General features: G+C 40.8%; 1 protein-coding gene across 5 annotated transcripts in view; it reads left to right on the top strand.

Annotated features, from left to right (window-relative positions):
- Nucleotides 1-15,376, top strand: part of RAD51 (RAD51 recombinase) — a 36,014-nt gene extending 20,638 nt beyond the window's left edge. For 4 of the 5 annotated variants that reach the window (XM_033435790.2, XM_033435791.2, XM_004273992.3 and 1 more), the window contains 5 exons: nt 4,690-4,784; nt 11,793-11,906; nt 12,242-12,371; nt 12,583-12,704; nt 13,721-15,376. In XM_033435790.2, coding sequence (XP_033291681.1) covers nt 4,690-4,784; nt 11,793-11,906; nt 12,242-12,371; nt 12,583-12,704; nt 13,721-13,844 — 585 coding nt within the window. In that variant the 3' untranslated portion in view covers nt 13,845-15,376. The remainder of the gene's footprint in view (nt 1-4,689; nt 4,785-11,792; nt 11,907-12,241; nt 12,372-12,582; nt 12,705-13,720) is intronic. The other variant, XM_049706630.1, reaches the window with a different exon arrangement.
- Nucleotides 15,377-15,472: the final 96 nt, after the last annotated feature.

Here is a 15,472-nt window from a genome sequence, read left to right as displayed (position 1 = left end):
CCGTTGCGGAGCACAGGCTCCGGACACGCAGGCTCAGCGGCCATGGCTCACGGGCCCAGCCGCTCCGCGGCATGTGGGATCTTCCCAGACCGGGGCACGAACCTGTGTCCCCTGCATTGGCAGGCGGACTCTCAACTACTGCACCATCAGGGAAGCCCTCTGCCTCCTTTTATCATTATGACAGAGGGGGCTTCCTAGTATCTTTCCATTCAGTGTGAATTCTTATCATCTCAACAAAATAACAGTCATTGTTGGAACTCATTTATAAATTTAAAAATCAAATATAAATTGTTCTCTTTTGTGTTTTTTTCCCTTATAAAACAAGTTATGAACCATCCTTCATAATTCTGTATTTAAATAGCACTTTATAAAAAAATGTTTATTACATCATTGTAATGCAGTGCTATAGTTAAAGATGGTATGTGCCATAAAAAAAAAATATGGGGCTTCCCTGGTGGCGCAGTGGTTGAGAGTCCGCCTGTCAATGCAGGGGACACGGGTTCGTGCCTCAGTCCGGGAAGATCCCACATGCCGCAGAGTGGCGAGGCCCGTGAGCCGTGGCCGCTGAGCCTGCGCATCTGGAGCCTGCGCTCCGCAACGGGAGAGGCCACAACAGTGAGAGGCCCGCGTACCGCAAAAAAAAAAAAAAAAAAAAATATGGATTTTGTTAGGATCCTGTGTCTTGGGTAGGGTTCACATTTTAGTGAAACACATATATGTGCAGAGGCTAATATTATGAGACTGATTTTCTGAAGTTACCCAAGGAAATCTGTCTCCTCATTTTTTCATGTTACAGATATGTCCATCAGTCAATACTTCTGTCTTGAAGTGGTGAATGCCATTTCTTTCTTTCAGTATTTATTTATTTATGTATTTAGGCTGCACCAGGTCGTAGTTGCGGCATGTGAACTCTTAGCTGCAGCATGCATGCAGGATCTAGTTCCCTGACCAGGGATCGAAGCTGGGCTCCTTGCATTGGGAGTGTGGAGTCTTACCCACTGGACCACTAGGGAAGTCCTGCCATTTCTTGAGATAGGAACCCAAGAAAATCTGTCTCCTCATTTTTTCATGTTACAGATATGTCCATCATTCAATACTTCTGTCTTGAAGTGGTGAATACCATTTCTTTCTTTCTTTCTTTCAATATTTATTTATTTATGTATTTAGGCTGCACCAGGTCATAGTTGCGGCATGTGAACTCTTAGTTGCAGCATGCATGCAGGATCTAGTTCCCTGACCAGGGATCAAAGCTGGGCTCCTTGCATTGGGAGTGCGGAGTCTTACCCACTGGACCACTAGGGAAGTCCCGCCATTTCTTGAGATAGGAAAATATTTTGCTTCTTCATGAATAAATTTTTATCTAATAGCTAGAGGCCCAACTTCATGGTCTTCTGTTCTTCTCATCATTTTCCTTTCTCACTTGTCATCTTAATTGTGTTTCTCTCCTCAGTTGCTCCACTGATCTTTTCATTGCAACTAAAATGTCACCATATGACAGCCACGTTAGGATTCCAGTATCAAGTAGACCTAAGCCATGTTGGCTCCATCTCATACATAACTCCTAGTAGAAAAAGAGGGGGATAGGAGAACTTTTAGGATAAGAGGGGAAGCAATGAGAAGAGCAAGAGTGGTATAGTAAGCTGTAGAAGCTATAGCTTATTGCCCAAAGCACCATTAGAAAATTGTTAGCTAAAGGGAAAGAGGAGTGTTTAAAATATCACCCAGACATGGGTCATTTGACATGATATGTGACCTTTTTAAATAGAAATGATTTCCCCATGTTGTTTTGGGTTATTTTAATCTTATTTTTTTTAATTGTTATATTTATTTTATTTTTGGCTGCATTGGGTCTTCGTTGCTGCGTACAGGCTTTCTCTAGTTGTGTTGAGCGGGGGCTACTCTTCGTTGCAGTGCGCGGGCTTCTCACTGTGGTGGCTTCTCTTGTGGAGCACAGGCTCTAGGTGCAGGCTTCAGTAGTTGTGGCTCGCGGGCTGTAGAGCGCAGGCTCAGTAGTTGTGGCGCATGGGCTTAGTTGCTCCACGGCATGTGGGATCTTCCCAGACCAGGGCTTGAACCCGTGTCCCCTGCGTTGGCAGGTGGATTCTTAACCACTGCACCACCAGGGAAGCCCCCCCACCCCATGTTGTTTTGACAGGGATTCATGTGGAATAAATATTTCAAGTACATTACACAATATAGTTGCCATGGCAACTCAGCCTATCACACTGATGCTCTTAAGTTGTACAAACAGACTCCTATATTGGAAATGTTTATTAAGTTGTCAGATAATGCCTATTAATAAACTGAAGGAAAATTCTAAAATAAATATATCCTCTCTATAAAAATAACTGAACATTCACAGTTGGCTGAATAACTATGGATCTTTGATATTTTTTTCAGAGAAAAACAATTCTAATTCATTAATAATAGAAAGGATTACATGTCACCAGCCTAAGAGCTGGAACCAGAGGTATAGAGAGGGTGTTAGATTACTATTTAAATCTAAACGTTATCACCTCACATTTTTTCAGGTTTTCTCAACTTAATGAAGCAAAACCCCACTATATATTAGATGTCTGTCTAATAGTGAAGTTATATAAAGTTGGGAGCCATACTTAGGTTACAAAAATGAATAGCCCATGCTTGTTCAAAGTTCTAGTATAATTTTAAAATTCTGAGAAGACAGTTTAACATAAGTACCAATTTTAAATGCACGTGCCCTTGACAGAAAATATGTCTTACAGAACTTTTCACATATAGTCAAGAATAAATGTGTAAAGAATCTACACCGTAGCATTATAAAATGGTGAAAGTTCAAAACAACTTGCATCACTACAAAATAGGAAGAAGAGTTAAATTATGTTACTAAGCAGGTATTAAAAATAGCTACTTTGGTGGTGTCCCAGCCCAGTAACACAAGATGGCTGAAGTGGCACTGGGAGGGTGAGGTGGAGGAGACAAAATGCAGTGGGGTGCAGAGCATATAGTCCATCCCCTTGTGACTGGCCCAGCAATACCCTGGGACCATGTCCACTTCTCTGCTGTCAGTCAGCCTACCAATGCCATGCCAGCCACTCATGGCCTCCCTTCTCCCAAGGAGGTCTATTTAGCTGGAAAAGAACTCCCTCACATGCTAGCACTAAAGATACAAGAAAGTGAGAGAAGGGAGAACTTCATTCATCTTAATTCCTGGGGACTTAGCCCCCTGAATGTGAAGATTTTCTCCTCCCCCCAAACTGAGGCAGCTTTTGCTTTCTGTCCTCTTGGCCAGTGGTTTTAAACGTTTCCTCTGTCAAGACCCTCTTTTGTTATATACATATCCTTTGCTCCTTTCATGGATTCCTAAGATTTGAAAGATTTATCTGCCAACCTGCATAATGATAGCGTAATCATTTCCCCCTTTCCAAATTAACAAAGCCTTCTGTAATTGAGTATATGCTAAAATCAGTGCCCTAAGAGGTGGAGGATATCAAGTCTTCCAAGTACATTCTGTATGTCAGGCACTGTGCTAAACAGTTTACATGAATTATCTAATCTTCAAAACAGTGCCATAGGGAGATTTTATCTACATTTTACAGAAAATGTAGAAACTGAGAATTAATATTCTCAGGTTCACATAGCAAGTGGCAGAATCACATAAAAAGTGTTTGTATGAAAATGTATAGAAAGTGATCTGGAAGAGGACTCCTGTGGGAGATGGGAGTGATAAAGAAGAACTTCCAATTTTTTACTTTTTTCTATATTGTTTGAATTTTTAATACAAGCATGTAGTACTTTTGTAATTTTGAAAAAATACATTTTCTCAGAAATAGGAAAAGAAAATTTTGGTGCTACCAGGCACTTAATGTAAACTGTTCTGAGGGATTTTCCTCAGAATTTAAAGGTGTATTAGGCTCCAAAGTAGATTTCAAGGGTGGAAAATACACTTTAGCAACATTCACTTAAAATCTGTAGAACTCAGGGTGTCTGGTGTGGGATAGGTAGCCTGAAACAGATTTCCCTGAGGAGCTCATAAGACAGTTTTCATGTCATTCCTCCATTTTCTTTCCTATTTTAAAACTATTTGTATTCTTCCTTTTCTGCTTTTGTTCATTTTTAACATCTGTGTGTACAATTGGAGCAAACATCTTTTTACTCTTTCTTGCTCATACTGTAGACGTGCTAGGGATGCCCCTGGGGTATTTCCAGTCTCCTTTAGCAACCCTAAGGAATGAACTCTGCTCAATAAAGTGAAGTGTAAGTGTGGTCTGCATATGCTAAAATTAATTGGGTATTGGATCAGGGTCTCTTACTTATTAAAGCTAAGTAAATGATCTTCCAAATGTTTGTTGTCTTGAGAGAATTGATCGGTCGTGTGTTGGTATACAGTCATAGAATTTAAAAAAAAAAAAATTAGAAGTTTTTTTTTTTTTTTAAGAATTTTGTCACCTACTTTGGTCTATATTTCCAAGCACTCCAACTCTGGCTAGACTCTAGCCTCACGTGTTATGGGACACAATGAGCCTCATATCTACTACTAACTGTATTTCTATCAGAAGTGAATGCCTCCTCCCTACCTCTGATTGTCACTTTAAAGTGTTTTTTCCTTTTGCTTTACTGGGGGTGGGAGGAATTATAGACCCATCATAAGGAAGTTGGTCAGTTATATTAGAAGTACAGTGTCATTTCCACTGTTCTTTTTCTCTCTAGCTTCCCATTGACCGAGGTGGAGGTGAAGGAAAGGCCATGTACATTGACACCGAGGGTACCTTTAGGCCAGAACGGCTGCTAGCAGTGGCTGAGAGGTAGGTTACTGGATCAGGTGAGAGAAATATGGCTCCATATGTCACTGTAGTGATTGCCAGGGCTAGTCTGGCTGAAGGGTGTCTCTTCTTCTCTCTTATTGCTCTGTATCCCAAAGTCATATGTGTGTTTCAAAAGAATAACCTTCCTTAGAGAAAAACATGCTCCTTTAGTCAAAAATCTATGAGTTGCTGTCAGACTGGATAAAAAACAAGATCCAACTATATGCTGCCTTCCAGAGAACCACTTAGATTCAAAGACACAAATAGGTTGAAACTAAAAGGATGGAAAAAAGATATTGCATGCAAAAGTAACCATAAGAGGGCTGGAGTGGTTGTACTAATATCAGACAAAATAGACTTTAAGACAAAAAAAATCAGTAGAGGCAAAGAGGAACGTTTTAGAACTAAAAGATCAGTTCATGGGGAAGATATAACAAATGTAAACATATAGAGACCTAATAGAGCCCCAAGATATGTGAAACACAAATTGATATAATTGAAGGGTGAAATAGACAATTCAAGCTCACTGGGGCCTAATGCCTCACTTTCAATAATGGATAGAACATTTATCAGATGCCCTGATAAAGAGCATCTACAAAAAACCTACAGCTAGCATCATTTTAATGGTAAAAATCTGAATATTTTCTCTGTAAGATTGGAAATAAGACAAGGATCTCCACTCTCACTACTTATGTTCCACATTGTACTGTAGATCCTAGCCAGTGCAGTCAGGCAAGAAAATGAAATAAAAGGCATCCAGATTGGAATGGAAGATGTAAAATATCTTTATTCACCAATGATATGATACTGTAAGTAGAGAATTCTTAGGAAACTACACACAAAAAACTGCTAGAACTAAATTAGTTTGTTGCAGGATGCAATCTCAATATGAAAAATCCATTGTACTTCTGTATACTGTAAATGAACAATTCAAGAATTAATAATTCCATTCACAATAGTGTCAAAAAGAATAAAATACTTAGTAATAAGCTTAACCAGAAGTTCAAGACTTGTACACTAGGGACTTCCCTGGTGGTCCAGTGGGTAAGACCCCGTGCTCCCATTGCAGGGGGCCTGGATTCGATCCCTGGTCGGGGAACTAGATCTTGCATGCCACAACTAAGACCCGGGATAGCCAAAATAAATTTTTTTTTTTTTTTTTTTAAAGGGCTAGTAGGGGCTTCCCTGGTGGCACAGTGGTTGAGAGTCCGCCTGCTGATGCAGGGGACGCGGGTTCGTGCCCCGGTCCGGGAAGATCCCACATGCCGCGGAGCGGCTGGGCCCGTGAGCCATGGCCGCTAAGCCTGCGCGTCCGGAGCCTGTGCTCCACAGCGGGAGGGGCCACAACAGTGAGAGGCCCGCGTACCACAAAAAAAGAAAAAAAAAAGAAAAAGAAAAAAGGACTAGTACACTGAAAACTAACATTGCTGAGAGAAATTGAAGATCTGCATAGAGAAACATTCCACATTCATGGATTGGAAGATGCAGTATTATTAAAATGGTAAGGGAGTTCCCTGGTTGCCTAGTAGTTAGGATTCTGGGCTTTCACTGCTGTGGTCCAGGTTCAGTCCCTGGTCGGGGAACTGAGATCCTGCAAGCCGAGGTGCAGCAAAAAAAAAAAAAAACACCTCCCCTCAAATTGATCTATAAATTCAACAGAATGCCTATTGAAATTCACCAAGACATTTTTGCTGAAATTGACAAGGTGATTATAAATTAATATGGAAATGTCAAGGACCCAGAATAGCCAAAACATTCTTGGGAGGAAAAAAAGAACAGAATTGGAGGTCTCAGTCTTCCCAATTTCAAAACTAACTATAAACAACAGTAATCAAGACAGTGTGGTGCTGCCATAAGGAGAGACATATGGATCAATGGAACAGAATTGAGAGTTCAGAAATAAACTGTTTTGGGACTTCCCTGGTGGCGCAGTGGTTGAGAATCTGCCTGCCAATGCAGGGGACACGGTTTCGATCCCTGGTCCAGGAAGATATGTGCCACGGAGCAACTAAGCCCATGCACCACAACCACTGAGCCTGCGCTCTAGAGCCCATGAGCCACAACTACTGAGGCTGTGTGCCACAACTACTGAAGCCCACGCACCTAGAGCCTGTGCTCCGCAACAGGAGAAGCCACCGCAATGAGAAGCCAGCGCACCACAACGAAGAGTAGCCCCCACTCGCTGCAACTAGAGAAAGCCCTTGTTCAGCAATGAAGACCCAACACAGCCAAATAAATAAATTTATAAGAAAAAAAGAAATAAACTGTTTCACTTATAGTCACTTGATTTTTGACAAAGGTGAAAGACAATTTAGTGGAGGAAATAATAGTCTTTTCAATAAATGGTGCTAATGTAGTTGGATATCCACCTTACCTTACACTATACATGAAAGTTAACTAAAAATGGATACCATTCTGGTGATTCCTCAGAAAATTAAACATAGAATTACAATATGATTCAGGAATTCCACTTCTGAGTATATACTCAAAAGAATTGAAAGCAGGGACTCAGATAGTTACACACCAGTATTCATGGCAGCCCTGTTCACAGTAGTCAAAAGGTAGAAACAACCCAAGTATCCATCAACAGTTGAATGGATAAACTAAATGTCCTCTATACATACAATGGAAAATTATTCTCAAAATGTAAGGAAATGCTTACAGTATGCTACAACATGGATGAACCTTGAAAACATTATGCTAAGTGAAATAAGCCAGTTGCAAAAGGACAAATGTATGATTCCTCCTATATGAGGTACTTAGAGCAGTCAAATTCATAAAGACAGAAAGTGGAATGGTGGTTGCTAGGGGCAGGGGTGAGGAGAATGGGGGATTATTGTTTAATGGGTACAGAGTTTCAGTTTGGGATGGTGAAAAAATTCTGGACATGGATAGTAGTGATGGTTGCACAACAACGGGAATGTGCTTCCTGCCATTGGACTGTACACTTTAAAAAGATTAAAATGGTAAATTTTATGTTATGTATGTTTACTGTATATATATATATATATGTATATATATATTTAAAGAATGATAGTCCTATATTTAGCTAAAATTATAAAACTTTTAGGAAAAAAACAGCAGAAAATCTTTGTGACCTTGAAGTAGGCAGAGATTTCTTAGATACAACACAAGAAAGCATAGTCTATGAAAGAAAAAAACGATAATACAGAGTCAGTTTTCATTTAATCAAAATTTGAAACTTCTGTGCTTCAAAGAGCACTATCAAGAAAAAAGACAACCCAAAGAATGTGAGAAAATATTTGCAAATCATATATCTGATAAGGTTCTAGTATCAAGAATATATAAAGAACTCTCACAACCCAGCAGTAAGACACCCCAATTAAGAAATGGGCAGGGCTTCCCTGGTGGCGCAGTGGTTGAGAGTCCGCCTGCCGATGCAGGGGACACGGGTTCGTGCCCCGGTCTGGAAAGATCCCACATGCCGCGGAGCGGCTGGGCCCGTGAGCCATGGCCGCTGAGCCTGCGCATCCGGAGCCTGTGCTCCGCAACGGGAGAGGCCACAACAGTGAGAGGCCGTGTACCACCAAAAAAAAAAAAAAAAAGAAATGGGCAAAGGACTTGTATAGACATTTCTCCGAAGCAGATGTAAAATGGCCAATAAGCACATGCAGAGATGCTCAACATTATTATTCAAGAAGAAATGCAAATTAAAACCACAGTGAGATACCACCACTAGGATGGCTGTAATGAAAAAGTAACAAGTGTCAGGGAGGATGTGAAGAAACTGGAACCCTAATACATTGCTGGTGAGAATGTAAAATTGTGCAGTCACTTTGGAAAAGACCAATGTGGCAGTTAAACATAAATTTGTCATATAGCCCAGCAATTTCACTCTGGTTATGTACCCAAGAGATATGAAAACATGTCCACACAGAGACTTGTTTGTGGATGTTTATAGTATTGTTATAGTGGCCAAAACCTGGAAACAACCCAATTGTCCATCCACTGATGAACGAATAAAATCTGGTTGATCCATACAATAGACCGCTATTCAACAATTAAAAGGAATGAAGTACTGATACTTGTTACAGCATGAATGACCCTCAAAAAACATGATAAATGATAGAAGCTAGACATAAAAGACCACATATGGTTCCATTTATATGAAATTTCCAGAAAGAAAATCTGTAGCGGGAATTCCCTGGCAGTCCAGTGGTTAGGACTTCGTGCTTCCACGTAGGGGGCATGAGTTCAATCCCTGGTCGGGGAACTAAGATCCTGCATGCCACGAGCCAAAAATTTAAAAAATTTTAAAAAAAAATCACTTCAGGTGTCTTTTTGTTTTTGACTGCGTTGGGTCTTTGTTGCTGCGTGCGGGCTTTCTCTAGTTGCGGCGCGTGGGGGGCTACTCTTCTCTGTGGTGCATGGGCTTCTCATTGCGGTGGCTTCTCTTGTTGCCGAGCACGGGCTCTAGGTGCGCGGGCTTCAGCAGTTGTGGCTTGTGGGCTCAGTAGTTGCGGCACACGGGCTTAGTTGCTCCGTGGCATGTGGGGTTTTCCCGGACCAGGGCTTGAACCGGTGTCCCCTGCATTGGCAGGCAGACTCTTAACCACTGGGCCACCAGGGAAGTCCTATTTGTTTTCTTTTTGAAAATAGCCATTCTGGCAGGTGTGAGGTAATATAGCTCATTGTGGTTTCAATTTGCATTTCCCTTGTGATTAGTGATATTGAGCATCTTTTCATGTGCCAGGTGTTTGTTAAATATGCAAATTATCACAACTCTTCCCTGAGCATTGTGATTCATTAAGTCTGATTTAGACCTAGGATTTTTTTTTTTTTTTTGTGGTACGCGGGCCCCTCGCTGTTGTGGCCTCTCCCGTTGCGGAGCACAGGCTCCAGACGCGCAGGCTTAGCGGCCATGGCTCACGGGCCTAGCCGCTCCGCGGCATGTGGGATCTTCCCAGACCGGGGCACAAACCCGTGTCCCCTGCATCGGCAGGCAGACTCTCAACCACTGCGCCACCAGGGAAGCCCGGAATTTAATTTTTTTAACAGAGTATTCTTATCCTAAGGAAGTTCTGGAAACACTAAGAGAAGTTGCTTATTTCCAACCAACTTTTTCCAAGTTGTGGGAATTGAAAGTTCTATGTGCTGCATCAGGAATGTAAGCACAGAGATCCCCATAGTCATCTTTGTGAACTCTGTTGAGAGAAAAGCCAGGATGACTCTTTGTTTTTCTAGTAAATCTTCCATATTCTGACAGCAAAAGGTAATCTCCGTTCCTGATAGTAGATTATATCAGTGTTTCTTGAGGCAAGACTAGAAGACTTGTGCAGTACAGTACTTAGGCCTCTTCAGTCTTTTTTTCTGTCTTATAGTTATGATTTAAATAAAGAAAATTTTATCTCCTTATTCCCATTTGGTCAGGATCCCAAGGTAAAACTCTATCTTCACTTCATTTTCTTATCTCCATGCCCAGACTCAACAAATTCATCATCATCGATCCACTTAATACAAGAGCTAAACTTCCATTCATGTTGATAATGGTGAAGAATAGCTGGTGAAATGTCCAGGAAAGTGCAAAGACTGCATGTGCCTAATATGATGAATCAGTTCATCATAAGATGTGGAAAATTCAGTTGGATAGAGTGGGATCTCCTGATATTGTGGTTCAGCTTATTGCAGTGTTATTTCAAGTGCTAGAACATTCTTTGTTTTTCTATTGTTTTGGATAGGAAAAATGAGAGGAAAACTATTTACTAAAGCTAAGTCTCAGAAAAATAGGTTTGACACAGTGTATGCTTTTGTAATGATCAGAATCTACATAGAATAGACTACTTTTTAAAGACTGATAAAATCTTAAGCATAGAAGTTTTTTGGTTCTCAAGGAATTATAGCACGCTGATTTTGTTTAAACAGATTATCTTTTGAACTGTTACATAAGGGAGTCAGTATTATACTTTTGGACTATAATGATTTTAGGTAACATTAATATGAAAATATTACTTGAGTTAAAGTGATGATATATAATTCTCTTTTGGTTTGGGTTATAGATAAAAGCTGTATTCAGCAACATTTATTCAGAATGTACTAGGTATAAAAAAAAATGTGCTAGTTGGAAAGGCCTAGTCTTTTCCCTCAGGGAATTTGTTGTCTAGTAAAAGAATGGCAGGTAGCTCCTCACAAGTGCCATAGAAAAGCCTAAATCAAGTTTTCTGTAAGTGCAGAAGAGGGAGAATCACGTCTATTTGAGAGGTGCAGGGAAGCTTTTATAAAAGTGCAGGTATTTAGTTGTCTTGATAGATGGATAAATCAAACTACCTTTGAAGAAATGGGGTCCCATTAGCATACATTTAATGAGAAGTTGTCTTACTTGGACCACCTTGAGTATTCATGTCTTAGGTAGCAGTTACAAAGGTGAGAAAATATAGATTGTTCTAAGAAAATAGGAAGTATTTTTAAATGCAAAGGGAAGAAAAATCATTATTGAGGTATAAGATGAATTAAGGTATCACTTATTTAACCATACTAGATACATGTCACATATTCCATAACTGTAACTAGTTACTAGCAAGAAAAAAGGGGAGAATAGATGAAATATACTTACTTCTCTTAAACCTCTTACAGTTTTGAGTCCTTAGAAGGTTTTTGAGCTTAGAAGGTTTTATTCCTATACAATAGCAGTTTATGTATGTTTTTAATTGATCTTTGATTGATTGTTTTTGTTTCAGTCCCAATTCTGTCATGCTGCCCTTTGTTTTTCCAGGAGACCATTGTTTCCTTATATTTGGAAATTTCTCATTCTAGTTCAGGAGTCCTCAAAAAATTTTGATTTATTCTGAAGTCCTGCCAGGTAGATCTACTCTAAAGCAGTTGCTGCCATCTCTTTATAGTTTCCCTGGGCTTCCTAATAGAAAGGGAATTATATTCTTTAGCCTTCTTACTATCATTTCTTACCTACCCATCCAGGTAATTTCGTTGTTAGAGATGAATTTCTCATCTGCCTTAGTTCTGTGTGCAGCCTCAAAATGTTCTTTCTTCTAGATATGGCCTCTCTGGCAGTGATGTCCTGGATAATGTAGCATATGCTCGAGGGTTCAACACAGACCACCAGACCCAGCTCCTTTATCAAGCGTCAGCCATGATGGTAGAGTCCAGGTATGTGGGCAATAGAAGATACTGAATATGTTCCCAGAGCCCTTACTCTGAATCTTGTACATGCGGCCAATTTGATAGTAGCTTGAATTAGATATGGAGAGATTTAAGTTTAGTTCCTATTTTGCCACTCTTTGTCGTTTAGGTCAAGTCGCTTTTAAAATATGAAGCTATAATCCACCTGAACTTGTTGGAATTTTTTACTTTGTTAAAGGGTTATTCAGAAATGGATGCTGTATAAATAAATAATATATAACTATAAAATTTCAGGGTAATGGGAAAGAGCAGAATCTGACATGGGCTAGAAACAGGCTTCAGAGAATCCGTGTTCCCTGTAGGTATGCACTGCTAATTGTAGACAGTGCCACCGCCCTCTACAGAACAGACTATTCGGGTCGAGGTGAGCTTTCTGCCAGGCAGATGCACTTGGCCAGGTTTCTGCGGATGCTTCTGCGACTTGCTGATGAGGTAAGTTGTGGGGTAGGGACAGAGAATGCCTACTTTCAGGGGCCATGAATTCTAGTAGCCTTGCTGGGAGGCCAGGATACCAGGGCCTGGTATCATCAAGATATCAGTTAGATATAGAGACTTCAATCATTCATTGCTTTATGGGGGATAAGCAGTAAGTCTCTTGGAATGTCTGACCACAAAAAAATGACATTTATCCTTTCCCTGTCAGTTTGGTGTAGCAGTGGTAATCACCAACCAGGTGGTAGCCCAAGTGGATGGAGCAGCCATGTTTGCTGCAGATCCTAAAAAACCTATTGGAGGAAATATCATTGCTCATGCCTCAACAACAAGGTAAAGTGATGGGAGAGATGGCTTCATCATGGAATGTCATATTAACTGTGCAATAGACAGGAAGATAACATTTCCATTTGAACATTGTTAACTGCTGCTGTTGTGTAATTAGACACGGGAGCCCTTGCTTAACCTAATTGTCATGCTCTGGTTAGAACAGGTGTTTGCTTTTAGTTCATAAAGGAATTAAAAGCTCTCATATGTGGAAGAATAAATATGAGCAATTGATGTCTCATTATTTTTTAAAAGGTTTCAATATGGGAAATCCACTGGGGGGCAGGGGGTGAGCAGAAATGCATTCCTCTGGATTGCAAGTGCCCTAAGGCAGTGGTCCCCAACCTTTTTGGCACCAGGGACCAGTTCTGTGGAAGACGATTTTTCCACGGGGTGGGGGTAGTGGGGGGGTGGCCAGGATGGATGGTTCAGGCGGTAATGCAAGCAATGGGGAGCGGCAGATGAAGCTTCGCTCACTCACCCTCTGCTCACCTCCTGCTGTGCGGCCCAGTTCCTAACAGGCTGCGGACCAGTACTGGTCCACGGCCCGGGGGTTGGGGACCCCTGCCCTAAGGAATACAGAAAGATGCCCAAAGTCCTTCTAGGAAGTATATATGTCTAAAAAATTTTTAGATCTACTATAAATAGGAATATAATTTTTTTTTTTTAATATTGAGCCTTCTTTTATTTATTTTTATTTTTGCTGTGTTGGGTCTTCATTTCTGTGCAAGGGCTTTCTCTAGTTGTGGCAAGCGGGGGCCACTCTTCATCGCGGTGCACGGGCCTCTCACTGTTGTGGCCTCTCTTGTTGTGGAGCACAGGCTCTAGATGCGCAGGCTCAGTAGTTGTGGCTCACGGGCCTAGCTGCTCCGCGGCATGTGGGATCTTCCCAGACCAGGGCTCGAACCCGTGTCCCCTGCGTTAGCAGGCAGATTCTCAACCACTGTGCCACCAGGGAAGCCCAGGAATAGAATTTTTTAATTATAATAACTTTGGTGCTTTGGTCTGTGTCTTTGTCCCAGACTGTACCTGAGAAAAGGAAGAGGGGAAACCAGAATCTGCAAAATCTATGACTCTCCTTGTCTTCCTGAAGCTGAAGCTATGTTTGCCATCAATGCGGATGGAGTAGGGGATGCCAAGGACTAAATCGCTGGGTTTTTTCCTGTGATAAACCTTAAGTGCTGCAGCCTAATGGAGAGGACTGCTCCCTGAGGTTCTTCACAGGCCTCTTCCTGTTGTGACTGCCAGGAAAAGGCTTCCAGGAAAACAGCTATTATATCGGCTTTTCTTACGGTGTAAACACGAGACAGGTCAGTAGTCACAAGCTGATCTGAAATGTTTATTCCTTCTAGAGTATATTAATCTCTATGTGAATTCTTTGGTTTGGGGGTGTAGGTATGAAGTACCTTTGACATCATAGTGCCTTGGGGTTGACTCAGGACTAACTGCTATTGGCCAATCTTATGTCTCTAAGAGAACTAAAACTGGAGAGACCTGGCTTCTCTCACTGTCTGAATAATGTTGGGGAGAAATATGCCTGAGCTATGTGGCAAAGGGAGTGGGTCTCCTCGCAGGTTTTTTTTTTCTCTGCCAGTAAAACTCTTAAATCAGAAGCAGGTAAAGTTTGTGTGTCTGAATTAGCTTATATAAGAATGTTTTTTTAGATAAGGGTTATTGAATAGGCCTGCTGGGCTACCAGCCCTTCACCATCTACTCTTTTTTAATGCTAAGAGCAATTCAAGATAGTTCTGGAATCTTAAACATTTCGGAAGCTCTTCAAGTAAGTAGATTCAATGTGGGACTGCTAATAAAGTAGTTATTTGTAGTGAATGTGCTGCTTGTAGGAGTTATTCTGGTACAAGCTGAATATTTCAGGATAGGGCCTTCGTAATATAGTTTTGGCTCTGGGTAGGGTGATCAGTTTCTATTGCTTTAAAATTGAAAATTTAAAAGGGAAGTCCCACATTCAGATGATTCATTTTATACTCCTTTAACCTAATAGAAGATCTCACAAGATGGCTACACCATGGCTTTCCTGTGGCCTTTGTTTTTATTCTTCAAGTTTTGTATTGTATAGGGCTGGTTCTTGCCCAGATTATTCTACTTCAGGGGTTTGAGATACTCCTTCCCCTTCAAACTTCTACCCAGGATGTGTTCTAACCAACTCTTCCAATTTCAAAGGGCTTCTCGGCTAGTATTAGGAGAGGCAGTGCAAATCTCTGCTGTTGCCAGTGTTGATCCTACTATATGTAGGGAGATAGGAAGATACAATTTAATGCAACTTTGTTTTAAAAACAGTTCTGTTCCCTGACTTTATAGAACAGAGTACCTCCTAGGCCTTCTTTTGTTTCTACATTACAGAACAAACCTGGGATGAAATAATAAAGCCACAGTAACAGATTCTGGAATGGAAGCTTGGTTCTTAAATAAAAGCATCTCCATCTTTTAGTCCTATAAAGTATTTAAGTGACCTTGACCTAAAAACTTCTCAATTTTTCTTGTAGGAAGGATTTTCTTTTCAGATGGGATTAGGCTTTGTGCTATTGGCCCTGAGAGGGTCAGGGAACACCTGCTTAGTTGGACTAGGCCTTGTTAGGCTAAAAATAAGCTCTTCTTATGTTTTACATTTAACTAAAATTTTCTCTGGAAGTATTATTAACCAGAGAGCTCATTCTAAACTATTTGGTACTGTTTTTCTACTTGTCTGCAATAGTCTCATAGTAGAAAACAGTTATGGAAGTGTGAAGCAAGAATAAGGAGCTATAGCAAACATA

This window comes from Orcinus orca, chromosome 2, assembly GCF_937001465.1.
Source record: "Orcinus orca chromosome 2, mOrcOrc1.1, whole genome shotgun sequence".
NCBI lineage: Eukaryota > Metazoa > Chordata > Mammalia > Artiodactyla > Delphinidae > Orcinus > Orcinus orca.
Note: the sequence above shows the minus strand (reverse complement) of the source record. Positions and strands in the feature narration are given on the sequence as shown.